We start from the raw sequence: 18,303 nt of genomic DNA, 5'->3' as shown, positions 1-18,303 counted from the left end.
AAAACATTGTTATATGTTTGAGAATATCGTATCTGAAGTACTTACTCGATATTTTGGTAAATATATAAGTGGACTTAATGCAGAAAATCTTCGTATTTCATTATGGAATGGTGACGTTACGTTAGAAAATCTTATAATTAATGAAAGTGCATTTGATGGATTTTTAGTTGGAGTTCCATTAAAAGTTATATCTGGAAGAATTGGCAAAATGTCTTTACGTTTTCCTTGGAATAAACTAGACTCACAACCTGTTGTAGTTGAAATTAATGACATTGAGTTAGTTTGTACCACCGATTATGATGTAGATCCATCTGTTATTTCTGAGCAATTAAAAAAAGAAGAGCAAGAGTCTAAACAACGACAATTAAGAAATTATGAAATTACTTCTGATAAAACAACTTTAACACAAAGAATAATAACAAAAGTTATCAATAATATGCAAATTGATATTACAAATATTCATATTAGATATGAGGGGGTTAATGGATGGATTAATACAAAATATGCTATTGGTTCAGTTATTGATTCAATTAAATTATATTCTACGGATAGTCAGTGGAATCCAGCTTTTGTAGTGGAGAATCAAGGAGATCATTTTAAGATTGCTGAGATTATTAAAATGAGAATTTATCATTCACAAACAAAAGAAGATAAATGGAATACAAACGTAAAAAAAGAATATATTGTAGATGATCTTACAACAAAAATGAGGTTGATTTTATCAGATAAAGATGATTCATATCCAGTTACAAGTCAAATTATTTTAGAAATGTTAAAGGTTGGAATATCACAAGGAGTAATGATTGATGTGAAAAGTTTAATGCAACAACAAAAATTATTTGAAGGAAAATGTTCTCAAGTTGGAAGGAATGTTAAAAAACCAGAAGAGGGAGTTGAACAGGTACCAAAGAAATGGTGGAAATTTGCATTTGATAGTTTATTAATTGAAGTTAAGAAAAAAAATTATAAAGAAAGTAATGAATATAAAAGAAAAAGAAGAGCATTACGTCAGGAATATACAGATATATATACTAGAGTACTTAGTGAAACTACAGTTAGTGGTGATAAAGAACGATTTAATGAATTAGAAGAAGAGCTTAGTGTAAAAGAGATAATTTATTTAAGAAACTTTGCGAAATCTGAAGTTGATGAAGCAAAAAGTAATAGTAGTGGAATATGGAGTTGGATGGGATATTCTAATGTTGTCAATTCACAATTAACAGAAGATATTCATTCATTTCTTGGAGATGATAATAAAGAAGAAAAAGTAACTGACACAAAAAAATTAAAACAAGTTGATTTTTCATTTGAAACAAAACAATTTATTATTGATTTATTTGGAAGTGATTTAAATGAGGCATTTGTAGAAGTAGAAATTAGTTCATTGAATTGTTCTGTTGTTAAGAAAACTATTGGATTTACTGCTAATATTGATCTTAATGATGCTAAAGTTAAGAGTAATAAAGATAATAAATACCCATATATATTTTCAGCTATAAACAATGAAAAAAATTTATTACATATTAAATTAACAAGTGAAAAAGAAGAAGAAAAAATTGATAGTGATTTTTCATTAGATGTTCATTTAGAACCTACAAATATTGTTTATAATAAAAATATGGCTGAAGAATTAATGAATGTATTTAGATCATTAGATGTTGTTGAATCATATGGTCAAATTGGTGTTAAATTACCTTCTATGAATTTAAAAAGTATATTAGATGAACATATTCGGGTTGTTATATCAGCAATGATTCATGCACCTTATATTATTATTCATTCTGATAATAATGAACTTCATATTGATTTAGGAATTGTTAAAATGTTAACAAATGAAAGAAATGGAATATATGATTCATATAAATTAACAATTAATGAAATTAATTGCAAAATGATTACTGATTCTAAATCAGAAATTCTTCTTGAGAAAACTCAAATGTCATTTGATATACAAAAAGCTTTATTGTCATGGAAAGAAATGAAAGAAAAATTAAATGAATTTAGTCCTGGAATTATTGTTGATTGTTTACTTGATACAACAAAACTTCATATTTCTTCTGAACAAATGAGAGCTATTCGGTTAATGTTTAAAAATCAAAAACCAAAACCAAAAACAGAGCATGAAGCTATTAGAGATTTATTACAACAAGAAGATGATTTAACTGATATTGGAGATGATGCTGTTATACAAATCCCTGAAGATTTTATTAAATTAAAATTAACTGTTTCAATTCCTGAAGCTACTGCATTTATTTCTTTAACAGAGAATGAACCAATTTTTAATGTTTCAGCTAAACAATTAACAATGACTTCTATTATAAAAGATAAAAAGTCAAGTGCTGATATAAGTTTTGGAGATGTTATTGTTATTGACAATGACAATATGACATTTTTCAGTAAAAAACAGACAAATGAATCACTTGTTAGCCTTCATATGACAAATGAAAGTGATAAACCAATAACAATAACATTATTTGCTGCACAATCAATGATTTATTTTGATCTTCCTCATCTTGACCATATTCTTCATTTCTTATATAATGATCATGAACAACAAACTGTTGTTAGTATTCCTCAAAAGAAAACTCAAAGTAAAGTAGTACAAGTTTCTTTTGTTTTTACTTCAATTGGATTAGTAGTTAGAAACCATGGAAGTTTGTTAGCATCAGGAAGTGCTGTTGGTGGATCATTTGATATATTAATAGATAACAATAATCCTGAAGTTGACATAACTGTTAAAGGGTCATTAAAAAGAGTTTTTGCTAAAGATGAAACTATCTCAGGTAAAATTCATTCAATGGTTATTCAAACAGTAGATACTCCAATTGACATTTTATATACTCATGCCATTACTCAAAAAGCAATTCAACAAGACTATAGACATTATTTATCTATTAAAACTGATCAAATGACTTGTACATATTTAAATATTTTTATTCAACAATTATATAGTTGGCTTCAAGACTTTCTTCATATTTGTAGTGTAAGGGTATTTCCTTCAAATGAACCATCTCATTCATATGATCGACTGAAGTTAGAGACAGATATTACAAATGTTTCATTATGTATTCCAGTTGCTTCATATATTGAAGATGGTATAAAATTAATAGCAAAACAATTACAAGTAAGAAGTACATGGATTCAAAATCAACAATCAACTAAAAGTCTTACTTTATATGATATTTATTTTGATGAAAATGTTTCAGCAAAAGAAGTTACTTTTAATTTTACTTTTCCAGATGAAAAGAATGTTGCTGTTGATTTTCCTGCATGGGATATTTCATTATCAATTCCTTCTGGATATATTAATTTAACTAAAGAAAGGTATAGAGAGATTGTTGGGTTAATTATGATTAATTTAGGAGAATTAAGTAAACATCAAGACTTAATCAAATATCATCCTGTAGTATCTCCAAATCAACAAGAATTATCAGATATTAGAAGTCGTATTTTTACAGCTGATATTGGTAGTGTAGAAGTTAATGTCAATGAAGAAGAACAAATTGGAATTATGAAATTTGATGAATTAAAATATAAATATTTAAGTTTACCTCATGATTGTTCATTACATACTGTAGAAATTAAAAGTGGTAGTTTTATTGATCATTTAAATAAAGATGAACTACTTTTCTGGGTTGAAGGACAAAAAAAGATTGATAATTTTATGAATTTTTCATTTGAAACTGCTGAAAAAGAAAAAATAATAACACTTTCATTTGGTCATTCTTCTCATATTCGATTAACTCAAGAAACATTATTAAAATTAATTAAATTCTTCTCTGTTGAAAATAAATATCTTATTACTGAAAGTGGCTTTGCTGAAGTTGTTGAAACTACTAAAATACAACCAGAACGAGCATTTGTATTTAAATTTTTAATGAATGAAATTAATTTCCATTTGAATGATAAACAAGGAGATTTTATGATAGTTTCATTATTAAAAAGTAGTATTGAAATGAAACGATTTAGAGAAGACACTAACGTATTTTTAAAGATAGGTACATTAAAAGCTGTGTCAGATGATAAAGTAATTATTTCTATTTCTGATGAAAAAGAGATGGGAACGTTTGAATATATTTATGAAAAACGAAATGAATTATCAATGTTTAAGGGTAATCTATCTCAAATTCATATCATTTTTTATGACAAAGTTATTATTAGGGGTGCACAATATTATGAACAACTTGTGAAGATTCTTTCTGCTTTAAAAGGTAAAACAGTTCAATTTATTGAACAAACTGCAACTGTATCTCGTAAAATAAGATTAAATTTTGTTATTGAAGCTCCAAAAATTGATATTGGAGAAGTAACAGCACAATTAGGTATTGTGACTATTACTGATAAACCAGGAACATTAAATAAGCTAGAAATAATTGGTAATTTAAGTAATACTAAAGTGAATATAGATAAAGATGAGGTTGTAAAATGTGAAGGTGTAACAATGGAAATTGAAGTAATTGATGCAGATGATGGATATACTGATGTAGGGATTGATGCCGATTGTAAAGTTATTGATATTTGTACAACACCACAAAATTTAACATCATTATTAAATATTGCTGATATGATAATCAAAACATCTCAACAAATTCAATTACCAAAATAAATTATAATTTAAACAATCATTTACCTGATTTATATTTTTTTGTTTCATATCTATGAAGACTTCTTTCTGGTAAAAACTTTTTACAAAACATTACATCAGTCATTGATATTCTTATCCGTTTGCCATCTCTATGAATCTCTTTTGGTTTTTTTTCATCTTTTACATTTAATTCTTTTCTTATTTCATCTGTATTTGTTTGTAAATAATTAACTTTTAACCCCTCTCCTGGGGATATTCTTGTTTCTGCTGCTTTTCCAATTCGTGTAATAATATACCATAATTTCTCATATGCGGTACTTGACATAATTTCACTTACACCTTCTCCTAAAAATAATGGCTGATCAGGATTTTCTGTGTATAAAACTTTTCTTAATAATTGTAAAAGAATTGGTCGAGTAAGAAAATCAGATCCAATAATTCTATTTGGTTGAAGAATATAACTATTTTTCATTATTATTCCCTCTTCTGCTGTTGATGTATTTCCATTTTGAACAAGAGGTTTGAGTACTGGTTGAGTTGGATTACGTTTAATTAATGAAGGTGCAATAATTTGTTTTGGTTGTTGTGGGATAGATTGTTTTGAAGCAAATTGAATTACAGCAGGATTTGCACGTGAAGGAGGTAATGCCATTTCAACTTTATTAGTTCATCTTTCTTAGTTTTTCTCTTTTTAAATAACAAAAATTAATAAAATGTTATTCTAATGATTCAATTCATGGAATTAAAACTAGCGTTTGTATTCTTTGTATTATTTTGATAATACACTTACGAACATCACTGTCATCTGATGCAATTAATTGTACTAAATCTGCTTGAACGCCTTTTATTATTTCTAAGAAATGTTTATCAGATAATACCATAATTTGTTCCAATGAATGAATAATAAGCTGTTTAGAATTACACATAGCAAATCCATTCTCATTATAGTACTTAATCATTTTATTCATTTCTTCAATTAAATATTGAATGTCTAGATCATGCAATTGATCTACAGTGGTGATATGACTATCAAATGTAATAGTCATAATACTTTCATAATATTCAGTAATAATTTCTAATGGTAGTTGTTCTATAGCTGTAAATAATGCTTTTCTTTGTTGTTCATATTGTTTCAACATCTTGGCATCATCTTTTAATCCTTTTATAGTTGTGATGTATTGGCTTAAACCTTTACATGAAACAGAAGTAAGTCCAAGCTCAGTAATCTTCCATGACTTCCACTTTCTAATACATTGAAGCGTATGATTATTTTCATTGCATCCTTCACAATAATACATTTGTAAACATCCTGGACATCTTAACATAAATGCAGTAATACCATCTTTATGACATTTACAACATTCACATCTCTTACCTGGTTTAGGACGTTGTGTTTTAGTTATAGAAGCAGAAGTGATTCCTTTTATGGCATTAACCACACTATCAAAGTAAATTGATTGAATTTGAAGATATTGATCATAAACTTCATCAAATTTTTCATGTAAAATAAACTTCTTTAAGAAAGTAAGTGTTTGGTCCCATACTTTCTCATGATTTAGCATGTTATTGAAAGCAAAATAAAGGACTGGAAGAATTAAATTTAGGGGTAATTCTAAACAACAATCATATAAAACACTTAATACTTTTGGTGAGTTAGAAGGTAAATCTGTACTTAAACAACGATATAATGACCTATAGAAAATAATATCTCTTAATTCAATAGGCATTTTAAGTAATAAATTTTTCATTGTAATAATAGCAGATTCAGCAACAGTTGGATATTTTCCTGTACCACTAGCAGCAAGGGATGTATATAATGGTAAATATTTTAACAAATATTGTTCAGTAGAACGTGTTAATTCTTCAACATACATTGGTTTTAAATGAGTCTCTTGTTCTTTTTCTTCATTTACTCTTTTAATACATTCAGTTCCAAGAGTAATATCAAAAGAATTTTCGAGAATTTCACTTACCATTTTAACGATAGATAAATTATATTCTTCACCATTTCCAGAACCATTTTTCTGATAAGCAATTAATGAGTTAACAAATAATACATACTCTTTCATTAGCTCTTCTTTATAATGTTCATAAAAATACTGCAATAATTCAAATCCATTCAACTTGGTTTTTTCATATTCAGCTGCAAATCGTACACACTGAATTAATACTTTCCATCCTGATTTGATATTATTTAACCAATTAACATTTCCTATTAATCTTTTTAAACATGCAATGACTAACTCTTTTACTACTATTATTGGATGATCTGCTATAACACGAACAAATGGCTCAAGTGCTCTTTCCTGATTTTGACAATTTTCCTCTTTCATATCACTAAACATTGTAATTAACTGCCTCAAACAGTCAATTGCTCCCATTGAAACAATATCATTTGGATGCATACAACATTTTTTAAATAATGAATTTAAAGAATCCCAAAACGGTGCCCAATGATTTTCACTTCGTTGTTTGTTACTGGATGCAGCAACAACAAGAGCTTGGAACGCAAATAATCCAGGAGATCTTTGATCTATTTGTTCTAAAATAATTTCACATAATGATCTAAAGAATGCTTTTGCTGCACGATGCCCTAAAGAACCACTTTCATAAAATACTTCATTTATTTCAGATATTTCAATTTCAGTAATAACTACTGATGGATGAAGAGATTCATGATGTGGACGTTTACCAAATTCATATTCTATAGGGAATGAGAAAGGTCCTTGAATTTGGTCAACATTAATTGATTGTTCTCCCCAACCAGAAGCAATTTGTCTTAACCGTTCTATTTCAAATAAACATCTTAAAAATGGTGTCCATCCAACTAATAAAAATTCTCCATCATTATGAGGAATGCTTAATAATCCTCTAATTACCATAAGATGTCGTTCTTCAATAAATTGAGGTTGGTCAATACATGCTAATGACCTCATTATTTGAATAAGATATTCTAAAGCTTCTTCAAGGAAGAAAATTGAACTTAAATGAACAGCTGATTGTAATATCATAACTCCTTTTGTCATTATTTGATTGTCATTATTAACAAAACAATATTCCATAACTTCTTTACATAAATTCTTATAAATAAAAATATGAATCTCTCTTACTACTTCATGAGATTTTTCTATTTGATATTTGCCTTGATCTTGTAAGAAGAATGTCTTTTTTGAAGATTCATCTTTTTGTACAATAGCAAATGGTGTTGCTACAACACGTTCAAAAATACCTTTTAATGGTTGGTCATCCATTTTAATATTAAATCCTTTTTCAGTTGTGACAACATCTTTGAACTTTTCAAAAGTATCAAATGCTTTAATCTTTGCACTAGGATTATGTGTTTCTGTTGCCAAACAAATAATAGACATTGCTAATTGATACAATTCATCTTGAGTTATTCCACCATATCCTGTTGGATTACATTCACAATATCGTGCAGAAAATGCACCAATAACTCGTTCAACAACTTGTCCTTCACCTCCCATAACAAAAGTATCAAACATTAATCTTAAAGCTTCATCAATTTCAACATCTTTCATATCAATCATCTTTAATAATTCAGTCAAACATTCTTTATTTAATTCTCCAGCTCCTCCAAGATATTCTCCAAAAGCTTTTCTATTTAGTCCATTAAGATGATGAAGAAAATGAACAATACTTTGAGCAGATGAAGTACATAATTCTTTTTCAATAAAGAATTCTACACCTTTCTTTGGGGATTTTTCAAAAAGCAATAATCCATCAGAAATTATTTTTTTCTTTTCTTTGAGTTGAACAATATCAATACTTGAAAGTGGAATAACTGGATCTTCTTCTTTGATTAATGAATGAAGGTTTTCTTCCCATTTTTCCGTTGCATTAACTAATGTAACATAAATAATATAAAGAACATCAAGAGCAAGTGAACTTAATGAAGGAATTTTCAATGATAAAACTATTCCATTTGTCATATCTTCAAAGACATTTGGACTACTTTCATCGCAGTCATAATTAACAAATAATTCAATACAAAAACCATCTGTCTTTAAAATTTCTTTTAATAATTCTAACACCATTCTTTGATGTTCAATAACTTTAGAACCTAATATTTGGTTAATAACTTTTGTGAATATTATACCTAAGTTAATTCTCATGAATTTTCTAAATCGAATAATACTAATTTTAAGTAATTTAATTGTAGATAAAGTAATTTGTTTTGTATATTCAGTTGCATTTGAAAGGATAACATCAGTAAGATCAGCAACAAATTTACTTGTAATAAATTCAAATGAAATAAGGCTTTCTGGATATTTTTCTAAATAAGATTGAAGAAGCATAAATATTGATTGCTTTGATTTTTGATTTAATTGTGATTTTGCCTCATGTGTAATTGATTGAATAAATTGATTATATGCATTTATATTTAATGTACGTTCACTCCAATTAGTTGTTGCATATTGACATAAACAAGTAAATAAAGAAATTCCTTGTTGAATATTTCCTTTTAATAATTCTCCATTAACTTCACTTTTTTGACCCATTTTAGAAAGGATAATATCAACAATTCTACCAATACACATTTGATATGCTCCATTATTTGTATCAATAGATGGAGTAATAATATACATGTCATAGATAATTTTAAATACTTCAATAATAAATGGAGCGTTTAATGTAGAAGAGAATTTATCAACAATAGTTGTTAAACATTTAGCAACATATAAATTCGTTATATTTCCATTATATTTAAACATTGATGAAAGCATATTAATTAATACAACTAATACATCAACTGATTGATTTTTATATGTAATTTCTACATGTTTAATAGCTTGATACAATAATAATTTATCAATTAAATCAATAGCTTTACAACACATTTGTAAATTTCTAGCGTTAAATGACTCTTCTGTAATTTCAAGAATTGGTGAAATTAAGTCTTGCTTACCAGTCATTAACTCATCACCATAACTATTTGATTTAATTTGATGTTTTAATATTCCACATAATTCCAATAATTTATTTTGTTTCTTTTGAACACATTGGCATATTTCTTGTATTGATTTAATAAGGAAAATATGGGATTGACTCATATTAGAAAATACTCTTTTCTTATATTTTTGAGTTCTTTGATTTTCCTTCTTTTTTTTCTTTTATAACAAAAAAAAATGTTATTCTTAAAAACAATTATTAAAAACATAAAAGGGTTTAAAAAAAAAATAAATAACAAAATTTAATTGTTATTCAATTATTATTCAACAACCAATATGTTCAGTGTCATCAAAACAATAAAGTGGTACTGTTTGACATGCTTCTTTTAGTGCTAAACAATTAAAGAAACAACTCTTCTTTAATTTAATAGATTGGTTTTGTAAATGAAGTGAAGTTAAAGAAACGCAATTAGCAAAGCACATACTACTTACACAAGAAAGAGTTGATGGAATTGAGACTGATACTAATTTTGAACAATTAGCAAAACAATAACAACCAATACCATCTTCATTAGGTGGTAATTCTATAGATGTTAATCCACAACCTTTAAAAGCATTATAACCAATCCATGTTACTGTTGATGGAATATGAATTGATTCTAATGAAGAACATCCTTCAAATACTTGACTTTGAATTTGAACTAATTTAGAAGGAAGGTTAATTTCTTTAAGACTTGAACATCCATTAAATGTTCCTTCAAGAGATGTAATTGTTGAAGGTAAAGTAATTGACTGTAAATTAGTACAATCAATAAATGCAGTTTTTCCTAAAAATGACAATGAATGTGGTAATTCTATTGCAGTTGCTCCACATCCTCCAAAACATGAAGTATCAATTTTTGTAACACTCTCAGGAATTTCAATACGTGTCAATGATGAACTTCCACCAAAAGCCATGTAGCCTAAACGTTTTAGTGAAGATGGTAAAACAATTGATGTTAAATAAGGACAATGATTAAAAGCTTCATTATCAATAATCTTTACTGAGGGTGGAATATTAATAGAAGTTATAAGTTCACATCCATCAAATGCTTTTTGTTCAATAACAGATATCATTGGAGGAATTTCATTTCCATAGCGCCTTCTATCTTTTGTAGTATAAGTAACTATTTTACATTCATTTCCATTTTCTTTTTCATTTAAAAAAGCGTTATAAGTTACTGGATAAAGAATATAAAACTTCTTAATATTACCATCAAAAAACCTCATCTCAAATTGAGAATGAATGTTTTGAGTAGTTATATTAGTGAATAATTTTCTGTTCTTAACAGTGAGTGGAATAGGATTAGAGGTATAACTATCAAGAGTTTCTCTAAATTTTTTTGAAACTTGAATGATATTTAATAAGTCTGTAGGTTCTGTAATATATTGGCAAACAACAGGCATTAATGATTTATCTAATTGTATTGAAGACATTGGGTTTTATTTATTTTTTAGAGTTCTAAGTCAACAAGTAATAATTTTTTCAATTTTAAAACTTAATGATTTTGTGTTATATAATATCAAATGAAAATACTTATCGTTAATAGAAGTATTACAAATGTGTCTAAACAAAAATTATTTGTTTTCAAATAGTAAATATTAATATTATATTATTCAAATGCCAACAAACAAATCAATACTTTTTTAAAATTGTATTACAGAGAGAAAATTTTATTCGGAATATTCTTCTTTTTTTAATAACAAAAAAAAAATACAATAAAAACAAATTAATTTAAAATAATAAATAATGATATATATAACAAAATAACACTAAAAATGTTTTTTAATTTAAAAAGATAAAAAAAGAAGAACAACTTAAATATTCAGTCAATGGAAGTCACTACACAAACAGGATCACTCATTACAATCATTAAAAATACCATTGCTTCTTTAACACATAATATTTCTAAAGGAATTAATTCTGGAGAACGAGATGAAATAATTCAAGCATTAGAATGTGGAATTCATACACTTGGAAAATTACTTGTTTTGACACGGTGGTTAGGACGGAATCCTGTTCTTCATGACATTGATAATTTTAATTGGACTTGTCAACAGTCAATTATTCAATTACATACAACTGTAAAAAAATTGGTTTGTAATGCAAAACAAGATGTGTTAATGAGAAAAAGAATTCCTGAAATTTCTATTGCACTTCAAGTTCTTCTTGAAGCTACATACCCTCTTCCATCCATTCCAGTCTGTCTACCTAATTTTAATAAAATTAATACACTCATTGAAAGAAGGATATGGAAATATTATTATACAAATTATAATACTATTGATTGTAATAGTATTAATGTTATTGGTGGAATGTTATATTTATATGTGAGAAATTCATTTAATGTTTGGTTAACAATAGCAAATTTAGATGCGTTGTTTAATAATGATTCATTAAAATGGAAAATTGTTCATTTAAATTTTTATACACCAAATGAAACTGTTGCATCAGATGAAACTATTAATTTACATAATCGGAATTTAAGAACTCAACCAGAATATTCATTAAATCCAATCCAAACATTAATTGATCAATTAATAATTATTTCAAAAAATAAATATTTTGATTCATTATTTCGAGAAAGTCAATCACCTTCTTTAAGACTTCTTTATCCTCATATAACATCAAAGATTGTTATAATTAATAATGATCGTGTTTTACAAATATTTTATTGGAATAATAATTATTGTTTAGAATATCGATTAAATAATTTAACAACATCAATTGAAATAAGTCATAGTCCTAATTTACCTTCAACACTCTTTGTTTGTTTTTTTCATTTATTTAAGTAATTATATTCATACTAATTTATAGAATCTTAATTATTCATTAGAAGAACAATTATCTTTAGTTTCAAAAGAAAGTGCTATAATATATGAGAAAAAGATGAATGAACAATTATCTAAAAATGGACAAACAAAAGAACCAGTATTAAATACTATTAGTGTATCTCCATTTACAGGTAAAATAAATTTAATATCACCATATATTTCTCAAAAATTATTAAATTATTATTCTGATTTATTTTCAACGACAAATATTGATAAAAGTAATTATTTATTTGAAGATCTTTATATACATGCACATTATTTACAAACATTTATAGTAGCAAAAACATTCTTTAAAAAAATGCATTTAGAAATATTAAATGAAGATACATTAAAATTAATTGCTGGTCATACAAATAAATTTGAACAAATTAAAGGAGAAATATTAAAGCCAAAATGTATTGATATACAAGACCAAAATTATAAAGAATGTTCTGGGTTACCATTTAAAATTCAGGTATCAGAGAATAGATATTTATGTTTTATTATTTCTAAAACACCTGAAGAAAATTTAATTTGTGTTGGATTTAAAGGGGAAAGTGTTAATTATTGTTCATGTTCAAAAGAAGTATTTAATAATAACATTAGTTCAATGAAATGTGTTGAGAAAATAACAGTTTTTTGTCAAGAGTCATACACTAAATATTCAACAAAGATTTATTTAGAATGTTTTAAAGATATTTTTAATGGAATATCTACAACAGGATCAACACTTGTTACATCTCTAAAAAATAAAACTGGATTTATTCTTTTAAATAGAAATTTACCTTTTGTTGTTATTGTAGAACAACCACCAGAAGAAAGGAATTTTGCTATGATAGTTGAATTAAATAATTGTTCAATTAATATTTTAAACAAATTTAAAGGTGGAGAAGGATTTCAATTAATTGATAAAAAAATGAAATTATCTGTTCCAAAAAGTGATGTAGAACAAGATGTTAAAAGAAATGTTAAAAGATTGATTAAATTTATTCATTTAATATCCTTTGTAAATAAAGTTATTGATAAAGTAGAATATTTCAATGAAAATACAATATCATTTAATGGATTTTATATTTGTTTTGAATCCGAAACATTTGATTCTGTTCAATTTACTGTTAGTCTTGATAAAAAATATCAACATTTAAATGAATTAATAAAATTTGATTTTATTGATTCACCAGATAATGAAATATCAAATAGAAAAACTGTATTATTAAAAGATTGTGGATGTATTCAAAATAGTCTTTCATCATTTGTATTATATTTTGATGGGTTAATAAAATTATTTTCTTCAATTAATACATCATGTGTTTCAATATCTATTACCGAGTTTACTTCTGTAACAATTTTTGTTAATACCGAAAATGAAAAAGTAACTCAACAAAATTTTGTTATGATATTTTCTTTTAATACTAAATTAGAAGAAAAAACTATGTCATTCTTTTCTCGTTGGTTAGATACTATTGGAAAGAAAAAATTCCCTATGGAAGTCTTTAGAGATACATTAAAACAAATTCCAATTCAATTTAAAATATCTGAAGCTGAAAAATATATGAAAATATTATTATCACTGATTCATCTCTTATTGATGATTGAATTTGTTTTTATTAATCCAACAAAAACTCAAGAAGGAAGGTGTTATAAAATTATTATTCGACCTGACCTTTTCTTAAAAATTCCTTCAGTTATTAATAATGATGTTCCTTTCTTAACAACTTTAACTCAAAGTCAACACAATGATTGTTTAACTCGTTACTTTAATATTAGGTTCTCTAACCCATTTAAAAGTGGTAATTTTATTGATGCAAAAAATGTTATGGCATTGATGTGTAAAAAACCAACTCCATTTACAATTAAAATAATTAATGACTTTGAGCCATTAATTACATTTTGTACATCTTCTTTATGTAGAGATAAATTTAAACATCTTTATGACTTTAATTTAATAGAAGCAGTAGATAATAGATATTATATTACTCTTATTATGTATAACACTGAATCGGATCTTGAAACAAGATCAAAATCATTTGAACTTCGACTGAATTATCATAAATCTATTCTTCAACTTGCTTCAGATAGAAGAAATGACCAACCATTAATCTCTCAATTCATTCAATCCTATTCTATTAACAAAATAAATTCATTTAAAGATCTTGTTGCTTTATTACAACAAACATTTGAGAAGTAATAATATAATTGACTGTGAAATTTAAATCTTATTTTAATAGTTAAAATTCAATTACTTACTCCATAGATTAATTCATTTATCTCTTTCCATATTGCTTGAATGTTTTGGTTTTGTGAAGCTTTAATACTTGTTATTAATTCTTCTTTCTTTATAAATTCATTTCTAGCAAGTACATCTTGTTTAATGAAATTACCAATAGAAAGTAAAAGAATTGCTCTAATTGTTTCATCATTAGAAATAACATAAAGTTGTGATGCTAATTCATATAACCCATCTGCAAGCATTCCAGCAATACTTGAATTAATTGCACTTATTGATAAATTTAAAACTACACCAGCAATAGCTCCTTGCATATTTAAATTATTATTAGTTACAGCAAGAGTCATTTCATTAAGCAAAAATGGTAATAATTTACCATATGTTGAATAAACCATATTCATATACATTTCAGGTGGAGTAGTAATGAAACTATTTGCTAAAAATTTGATAAACATGATTTTAATAGGCATTGTGATTGTGCCATTATCTATCATTGAAGAGACAACACCAAAAAGTTGAGAATAAGCAGAAATAGTTTCAAAATATTTAACAGAATCAAGACATTTAAGACATAATCCTCCAAAAAGATCAAAAAGTGGTGGTAATATTTCATGGTGTTGAAGAGCATAATCAAGTAAAATAGCAATAGCTGTTTTCATTTCAATTGTTAAATAAAACCCTTTCCCAGATTTAATGAATTGAGCCATTGTAGCAATTGCAATAAGTTCATTATCAGTACGACATCCAACTCTAAGTAATTCTTGTAATTTTTCATAATTTTTAATAGGGAATTTTTTTCTTTGTAAAGCAGGTAAAATAGTTGTTTGTGGTTTAAACCCTTGTGTATTTTCTGTAATGAAATGAGCGACAGTGTCTAGATGATGTTGTGGTAAATTATTTTGTGTTAAAAAATCTTGTGCTGCTGTAAACACATTGTCACCAATTCTATACTTTAAATCACAAGTTTTTCCACCTTCAATTTCAACATTAAAATGAAGAATATTAGGATCATTTTCATCAATTCCAATTTGCATTTATTTTATAAATTTTTTAAGTTCTTTTTTTCTTAAATTTTTTTGAGGTTTATTAATGAAGTATGTCAATGACTATCTTATAATTAACGTATTAAATTAAACATTGAAATCTATATATTGGTACTGCACTTGTAGATAAATTTAAATATAAGTCCCTTATATAAATTCCTTTCATTCTTTTAGACTCTGTTGAACAATATTCATTAACATAACCCCAAGTATTTTTTGGAAAAATAAAAATATATCCCTTTCCTTCTTCTTTAACTATTGCCGCTACTTCTCCAAATAAAGTGTCTGGAATATTAAATGAGAGCTGTTGTACAATTTGACAATTTAGTATTATTGTTTCATTAAATTCACAGTCAATATTTACAATTGAATTAAGACATGGTATTTTTTTCTCAGCAATTACTTGGACTTCTTTAATATGGTGATTATACATTAGTTTTAATGATAATGGAACTGAACTTAATGACATTGAATCAATAATATTACATTCATTGATAAAATAAATAGGAGGGTCATTATGAATAAACACACAATCATCTATTTCTACCTTTAATGGACATTTATTAGGAGATGATGGTTTAATAGCAAAAAAAACTAATTTACCACATGTTGCTAGATAAATAGAATAATTACTTTTATTGATAATAAATGGTTCTTTGTTATAAGTAACTATTTTCCATTCTTTATTACAAGGTTTACCAAATTTGAAGTCACTATCAACTTGTGAACTATGTTCAATTGAATTAAACTTCTTATAGAATAATATACCATCTCGTTGTTTTAAAATATCTTCTTTATTTAATAATGTTACTTGAATATTATTTGTATCAGATAAATTATCTATACGAGACTCACTCTTTAGATCTCTAATTGATTGAATTGTTTCTTGTAGTTTATTCTCTTCATACTCATCTTTAGCCCATTCCATAGAGCATCTTTGAGATAATTCTGTTGCTGAAGAAAGAGAATGATCATCCTGTTTTTGTTCTTGATAAGTAGTAATTTCCATACTTTCCCATTTATCTTGTTTGTCATCAATAAATATTTCTTTCTGTTCTATTTCATTGTATTTATCAACTTGTCTTACTACATCTTCTAATTCAAGTTCATTATGTTCATCTTTTATATTTTCTTCAATAGTCATTGAACCATTTTGTTCTTCTTTATGTTGGCTTTCTTCCAAAGAAACAGTATTATTATTTAAAATGTTAGGTTCTAATATTTTATTTGTAAATAATGATTCTATACCTTTTAATGATAATGAACCAAATGACTCTGTTGTTATTTTTGGACTACAAGATTCTGTTGATAAATCGTATGTCTTTTGTTTATTTTCTTGTTCAATAGGTATTTGTGAATTCTTTAATAAAACTTTTGAATTCAATTTACTATCTTCTATTTGTTTGTTTAATGATAATGATGTAGTAATATTTTCTAAATGATAAATTTGAGGACATTCTTTAGTGAATTTTTGAACACTAACTGTTTTCCAACTATCATCACTCGATGGTTGTGTTAAATTATTTTTTTCTTCATAAGAAAGAGAAGTGTCAGAAGGTTTTGGTGTTCTTTTAAATACTGACTGACTTAATAATTGAGTTATTTCTTCATCATCATCTTTCATATACTTTTTGAGCTCTTCTTCTTTTTGTGAATATGACTCAATTGAAATATCATAGTCTTCATTTTGATGTTGTGAAACTTCTTCAATTGAGAAAGAATCAATATGAATTTCTTCTTTTGGTTTATGTGATGTAAAGTTTCTTGGATGTATAGTGAAAGGTTTTTTTAAATCATTATTTTGTGTTTTTATTGTAATTGGTTTTTTTCCAAGAACCAATTTACTCGTAAAATTACTATGAAATAAAGGTTTTTTAATGTTTTGTTGTTGATTTAATTTGAATGGTTTAAAGTTTTCACTTTTTGACATAACCAGTTAAACAGAATTTTGATTTATTAAGTTCTTATTTTGATGAATAGTTCTATATTTAAACCCTTTTTATTTACTTTTTTTTGTTATTTAATAGTATATTAATTATAATATATTTTACTATATATTAACTATTACTTCAAAAAAAGAATCAAATTATCTTTAACATTCTCATTTCCTTCTTCTTCTTTATCTTTTCCTACTAAAATTAAACAATAGAGAGTCAGAACGGATGAAAGAATATAAACGTCTAGTCCCAGATATATTATTATTTATTTTTGTTATCATACAATTACAAAAATACTTAAAACCTGTTTAATTCATATATTAATAATACCTTTAGTCAATAAAAACCAATTCAAACAACATAGACATATATATATTTTAATTCATAAAGATGTTCAACTTGATACTAATTTTTTAATTTCAAAGATGTATTATATAATGAATTGTTTTTAGATTCACTTTTGTTAATATATTTGGAACGATAAAAAGACTAAAAAAGCAATAACCTAACCTTCAAAAGTTAATGATGGTATTTGTGTAGTTTATGTTTACTTCTCAGAAGTTATAAAGAAAAGAAATATCATTTTTAATTGAAGTCAATTATTTAGTTAAAGAATAGTCAAATTGATGTTCCAGTAAACATTCTCAATTATGAATATAATGCAAAAATTATTGAACTTCTTTCACAAAAAAGAATTGGAAAGAATGAATTAGTACTTGGAAGTGGTACTGGAATATTCATACTATCA

General features: G+C 25.8%; 7 protein-coding genes across 7 annotated transcripts; 2 read left to right on the top strand and 5 right to left on the bottom strand.

The window, feature by feature from the left end:
- Positions 1 to 13: 13 nt before the first annotated feature.
- On the top strand, positions 14 to 4,606 carry EHI_024610 (uncharacterized protein; the record flags this gene model as incomplete). Its single annotated transcript, XM_647198.2, has 2 exons — positions 14 to 2,654; positions 2,706 to 4,606. 2 exons carry the CDS (start codon positions 14 to 16, stop codon positions 4,604 to 4,606), a joined length of 4,542 nt encoding a protein of 1,513 aa, XP_652290.2.
- A 16-nt stretch (positions 4,607 to 4,622) lies between these two features.
- On the bottom strand, positions 4,623 to 5,237 carry EHI_024600 (uncharacterized protein; the record flags this gene model as incomplete). Its single annotated transcript, XM_647197.1, has 1 exon — positions 4,623 to 5,237. The coding sequence occupies one exon, from the start codon at positions 5,235 to 5,237 to the stop codon at positions 4,623 to 4,625; it is 615 nt and encodes a 204-aa protein (XP_652289.1).
- Positions 5,238 to 5,319: 82 nt separating this feature from the next.
- Positions 5,320 to 9,657, bottom strand: EHI_024590 (Sec7 domain protein; the record flags this gene model as incomplete). The annotated part of the gene is made up of 1 exon (XM_647196.1): positions 5,320 to 9,657. The coding sequence occupies one exon, from the start codon at positions 9,655 to 9,657 to the stop codon at positions 5,320 to 5,322; it is 4,338 nt and encodes a 1,445-aa protein (XP_652288.1).
- A 162-nt stretch (positions 9,658 to 9,819) lies between these two features.
- Positions 9,820 to 10,971, bottom strand: EHI_024580 (uncharacterized protein; the record flags this gene model as incomplete). Its single annotated transcript, XM_647195.1, has 1 exon — positions 9,820 to 10,971. The coding sequence occupies one exon, from the start codon at positions 10,969 to 10,971 to the stop codon at positions 9,820 to 9,822; it is 1,152 nt and encodes a 383-aa protein (XP_652287.1).
- A 396-nt stretch (positions 10,972 to 11,367) lies between these two features.
- EHI_024570 (uncharacterized protein) lies at positions 11,368 to 14,536 on the top strand (the record flags this gene model as incomplete). The annotated part of the gene is made up of 2 exons (XM_647194.1): positions 11,368 to 12,303; positions 12,353 to 14,536. The coding sequence occupies 2 exons, from the start codon at positions 11,368 to 11,370 to the stop codon at positions 14,534 to 14,536; spliced, it is 3,120 nt and encodes a 1,039-aa protein (XP_652286.1).
- A 47-nt stretch (positions 14,537 to 14,583) lies between these two features.
- On the bottom strand, positions 14,584 to 15,609 carry EHI_024560 (uncharacterized protein; the record flags this gene model as incomplete). The annotated part of the gene is made up of 1 exon (XM_647193.1): positions 14,584 to 15,609. One exon carries the CDS (start codon positions 15,607 to 15,609, stop codon positions 14,584 to 14,586), a length of 1,026 nt encoding a protein of 341 aa, XP_652285.1.
- Positions 15,610 to 15,700: 91 nt separating this feature from the next.
- Positions 15,701 to 17,548, bottom strand: EHI_024550 (uncharacterized protein; the record flags this gene model as incomplete). Its single annotated transcript, XM_647192.1, has 1 exon — positions 15,701 to 17,548. The coding sequence occupies one exon, from the start codon at positions 17,546 to 17,548 to the stop codon at positions 15,701 to 15,703; it is 1,848 nt and encodes a 615-aa protein (XP_652284.1).
- Positions 17,549 to 18,303: the final 755 nt, after the last annotated feature.

The sequence above is a fragment of the Entamoeba histolytica genome, genomic scaffold (assembly GCF_000208925.1).
Source record: "Entamoeba histolytica HM-1:IMSS scf_1104750516645 genomic scaffold, whole genome shotgun sequence".
Classification (NCBI taxonomy): Eukaryota; Evosea; order Mastigamoebida; family Endamoebidae; genus Entamoeba; species Entamoeba histolytica.
Note: the sequence above shows the minus strand (reverse complement) of the source record. Positions and strands in the feature narration are given on the sequence as shown.